This window comes from Tremella mesenterica, assembly GCF_000271645.1.
Source record: "Tremella mesenterica DSM 1558 unplaced genomic scaffold TREMEscaffold_1, whole genome shotgun sequence".
In the NCBI taxonomy this organism is placed as follows: Eukaryota; Fungi; Basidiomycota; class Tremellomycetes; order Tremellales; family Tremellaceae; genus Tremella; species Tremella mesenterica.
In genome coordinates, this window is record NW_006711225.1 from 2,690,424 (window position 1) to 2,694,891 (window position 4,468).

General features: G+C 50.1%; 2 protein-coding genes across 2 annotated transcripts in view; both read left to right on the forward strand.

Annotated features, from left to right (window-relative positions):
• The window catches only part of TREMEDRAFT_58837 (uncharacterized protein), a gene marked incomplete at both ends in the record, with an annotated part of 1,207 nt that extends 643 nt beyond the window's left edge, over nucleotides 1–564 (forward strand). The window contains one exon of the mRNA XM_007001363.1: nucleotides 475–564. Within this exon, the coding sequence (XP_007001425.1) occupies nucleotides 475–564 (90 nt within the window). The remainder of the gene's footprint in view (nucleotides 1–474) is intronic.
• Nucleotides 565–1,227: 663 nt separating this feature from the next.
• TREMEDRAFT_58838 (uncharacterized protein) lies at nucleotides 1,228–2,712 on the forward strand (the record flags this gene model as incomplete). The annotated part of the gene is made up of 2 exons (XM_007001364.1): nucleotides 1,228–1,629; nucleotides 2,308–2,712. The coding sequence occupies 2 exons, from the start codon at nucleotides 1,228–1,230 to the stop codon at nucleotides 2,710–2,712; spliced, it is 807 nt and encodes a 268-aa protein (XP_007001426.1).
• Between the last annotated feature and the right edge of the window lie 1,756 nt (nucleotides 2,713–4,468).

The window sequence follows — 4,468 nt, forward strand, 5'->3', positions numbered from 1 at the left end:
GACGACACTAAGAAAGTCTTATTCATGATCTCTCATCTACGCGAAACACCTCTTCTTGCAGTGCAGCCCGATCTATCCAAAAGACCTCTTCCTGAGTACCTCACGACACACGATCAGTTCGTTAAGTACCTCAAGACTAACTTTGGTGATCCAGACGAAGAAGGAACTGCGGCTCGACAACTTAACGACCTCAAGCAAACCGGGTCTGCTTCGGACTACTTCTCCGCCTTCCAGCGACATGTTGCGATTCTTAAGTGGTCTGATGATGGAAACCTAGTTGACCGAGCCAAGAAAGGACTAAAATCGCACCTTCTAGATGAAATTGCAAGACACGGTAGATCGTTTGGGACTGTGAAAGAGCTATTGGAGTTTGTGATTCCCTTGGACAACCGCCTGTGGAGGAGACAAGTGGAGAAGGAGGCAGAGAGGAAAAGGGAAGGAGGGATAAGGACAACGACAGTGGTGGAAAGTCAGAGGACGGAGAAGAGAGAAGAGAAGAAATGGGAAAAGGGGCAACCTTCGGCGCAGGGTGGTGTCCAGGCGGTGTCACGAACTACGTCGTGACACCTCGATTACTCCACCAACAATGACCCTCCTTTGGCCATCAAAACCCCATCACGCCTTAACCTCTTTACTCTACACGTAACTCAGGACTTCTGACACCAAGTACGGCGAAGTTAGACGGAGTTAGGCTAAGTAGGGACAATGGGAGCAGAAGTACGGCGAAGTTAGACGGAGTTAGGCTAAGTAGGGACAATGGGAGCAGAAGTGCGGCGATGTTAGGCGGAGTTAGTCGAAGGAGGAAGAGGATGGCCGAGGGCTCGGGGAAGTTGGACGAAGTGCGTTGAAGTACGTCAAAGCGCGAGAGGGTTGGATGAACGTCTAGGAGGAGTAGATAATATTAGCTGAGAAGATCGCTGAAGTTCTTCAGCGATCCTTGATTGTTGTCAGTAGTAAAAGACAGATAGAGATAGCTATAAATCAAGATACATCGCCATCAGTAGATCAAAACCCTAGTTAGAGTAACTACGCCGAAGTACGCCGTAGTTACACCCCTTTCGACGTCTGCGCCCTCCTGGTTGGGTGAGACATCGACTCAGAGCGTGAAGTTAGCCGAGGTTCGTCGACCGTCGGTCTATTAAGAAGTAGTTGTTCGACGGCCGTGACAGTATCAAGGATCGCTCCTACCGACGACCCGTGCGAACCTCGGAGAAGTACGAAGATAATATGGAACCAGAAAGAAGAATTACACGAGGCATGAGTAGGGATGGAGACAGGATGGAGGAGAACGAGAGGAGAGCATTGGAGGAGCTTAGCAGAGCAATGGGGCAGGACCTTGGAGTTGAGGATAGTGTGGGGGGGTCAATTCAAGGAGATGAGTTCGTTCCACCGGTGCTTTCTAACCCTCCTTCTCCTCCGTCTAATGCTCTCCCACCTGTGGGATCCCCACTGGGATCAGACCAAACCCCACGCCCAAGAGAAAACACTGGAAGTACGGCGAACTTGGGAGAAGAAGGAACACAAGGGGTGGTGTTGGCCTTGATGCAGATGGTGGCGAATATGAACAAAGACATGATGGAGGAGAGAAGACGTAGGGAGGAATGGGAACAGAGAAGGGAAAGGGATACAGTGGGCGGGATTGCAGAAGGGATATCAGAAGGGGTGAGGTACGCCATGGGACGGCAAACTTCGGCGACCCCAAGCGTAGTGGGCGAACAACGGAAAGGGATAAAGCTACCTAACCCAGACCTATGGAGAGGAGATCGGAACAAGTTAACCGCCTTTCTGTCTGAGTGCGACGTACACTTCGAATTGAACTCTCATCTTTTCCCCGACGACACTAAGAAAGTCTTTTTCATGATCTCTCATCTACGCGAAACACCTCTTCTTGCAGTGCAGCCCGATCTATCCAAAAGACCTCTTCCTGAGTACCTCACGACACACGATCAGTTCGTTAAGTACCTCAAGACTAACTTTGGTGATCCAGACGAAGAAGGAACTGCGGCCCGACAACTTAACGACCTCAAGCAAACCGGGTCTGCTTCGGACTACTTCTCCGCCTTTCAGCGACATGTTGCGATTCTCAAGTGGTCTGATGATGGAAACCTAGTTGACCGAGCCAAGAAAGGACTAAAATCGCACCTTCTAGATGAAATCGCAAGACACGGTAGATCGTTTGGGACTGTAAAAGAGCTATTGGAGTTTGTGATTCCCTTGGACAACCGCTTGTGGAGGAGACAAGTGGAGAAGGAGGCAGAGAGGAAAAGGGAAGGAGGGATAAGGACAACGACAGTGGTGGAAAGTCAGAGGACGGAGAAGAAAGAAGAGAAGAAATGGGAAAAGGGGCAACCTTCGGCGCAGGGTGGTGCCCAGGCGGCTATGATGTCGACGGTGGTAAAGAGTACACCGCCAAACATCGACGAAGTTCGCCGAAGATGGCCTAGGCCGAGCTCCGATCTGAGGGAGACAAGGAGGAAGGAGGGGAAGTGTACCGAGTGTGGTGAAGCAGGACATTGGCTGAAGGAATGCCCTGTAAGGGAGGCTAAGGTTAAGGTTGGACTGTTGCCTCCATGGGGGGAGAAGTTCGGAGAACGTGGTGGAGGATCGGGAGGGAACGCAGTACCTCTCGGACAGAGGAGGAACTTGAATGCGGTTGGAGGAGAAGTAGATTTGGAAGAGGACCAGGGAAAAGAAGAGGACCTGTCGCAGTAGGCGAGGCTCGGCGGGTCCGCCATATTCTCTCGGCCACCATTCCCAAACCCATAAAAGAAACACAGCTGATGGAGCCAGAGGATTGTGAATACAAAAATACACCACTCAGTACCCCTTGTTCATGCAATGTCGATAATCATCTCCTCATCCCTTCCGTTTCCAGAGATCAACCTAAATCGGACATTTTCATTAATGGAATAAAGCTAACTACGCTCTGGGACACTGGAGCTACTTGTTCATATATAAGCCCTAAGGCAGCAGCGAAGATAGGTGTAGAAAAGAGGCGATATCAGGTGAGCGTACCCGTTCACATGTTCGACGGCTCGGTGAGTGTCGCTGGACCCATCACCGAGTTTGTCGAAGTCGGATTTAGTTTGACGAAGGACGCCGAAGTGCGATCTGTTTGTCTCGATGTAACAACGCTCTGCGACGCAGATGTTGTGATAGGGTGGGATTGGATGAGGAAGGAAGGGGTTGTCCTTGATGGAAGAGACAACTCGGTGAAATTCCCCATCCCAACCCCACCAAGTGCGGCGAAGTTAGCGGCCATAGGGCTGCCGACTCTGACGGACGCGATAGACCTCCGCGGCGAAGATGAGCTTGAAGAGCTGAGCCCGGAGGAACAAGACGAGTTGTTCCAGGTAGTTCCTGAACAATACCACCAGTACATTGACGTTTTTAATCCGAAGAAGGGAGGAGAAGAATTACCTCCCTCGAGGGGCTATGATCTGGAGTTTGATCTTAAGGAGGGGGCGAACCTGAAGGTTGCTCCACTCTACTCGCTTGGAGAAGATCAGAGAAGTGCGCTGAGAGACATCCTAGATCGCGAAATATCGGCCGGAAGAATTCGACCCAGTAATTCGCCCTATGGATCACCGATGTTCTTGGTACCGAAGAAAGCAAAAGGTCAATGGCGAATGGTCATTGACTACCGAAAGCTAAACGAAGCAACGATACCCGACGCCTATCCACTGCCTCTGATCGGTCAGATAACCGAAGAGCTAGGAAAAGCGAGGTATTTCAGCAAGTTAGATCTGATTGGAGCTTATCAACTCCTACGGGTAAAGGAAGGACACGAACACCTGACGGCGTTCAGAACTCAGTACGGTATGTTCGAGTCTCTTGTTGTTCGAGATGGTCTGCGAAATGCTCCTGCTGTATTCCAGCATTTCCTAAATGAAAGCTTCAGAGAACTGTTGGGGAAAGGAGTAGTTGTCTATATAGATGATATACTCATCTATGGTCAGACGTTGGAAGAATTAAGAGGAACTACGGCGAAGGTATTCGAAGTTCTTCGAAGGTCGAATCTGTTCGTCAAGGCTAGTAAGTGCGAGTTTGAAAAGGACTCGGTAGTCTTCTTGGGCTTTGTGGTCTCACGGGAGGGAGTTTCTAGTAATCCAGAGTACATCGACGCTGTTGTGTCTTTTCCCCGTCCCAAGAACCTAAGAGAGAGCAGAGGATTTATGGGAGTCGTTAGTTATTATCGGCGTTTTGTCCCCAACTTCTCTAGGATTGCTAAACCGATCAATGACCTCACAAGAAAGGATGTACCGTTTGTCTGGGGTATGGAGCAGGAAAGAGCTTTTAAAGAGTTGAAGGATAGAATGTGTAGGGCCCCGGTATTGGCTCACTTTGATCCCTCGTTGAAGACATTACTACAGACAGATGCCTCGTTCTTCGGGTGGGGTTTCATAATATCGCAGGTGAACGAGTTAGGACAAGAACATCCGGTAGCGATCGAGTCAGGAGCGTTTCA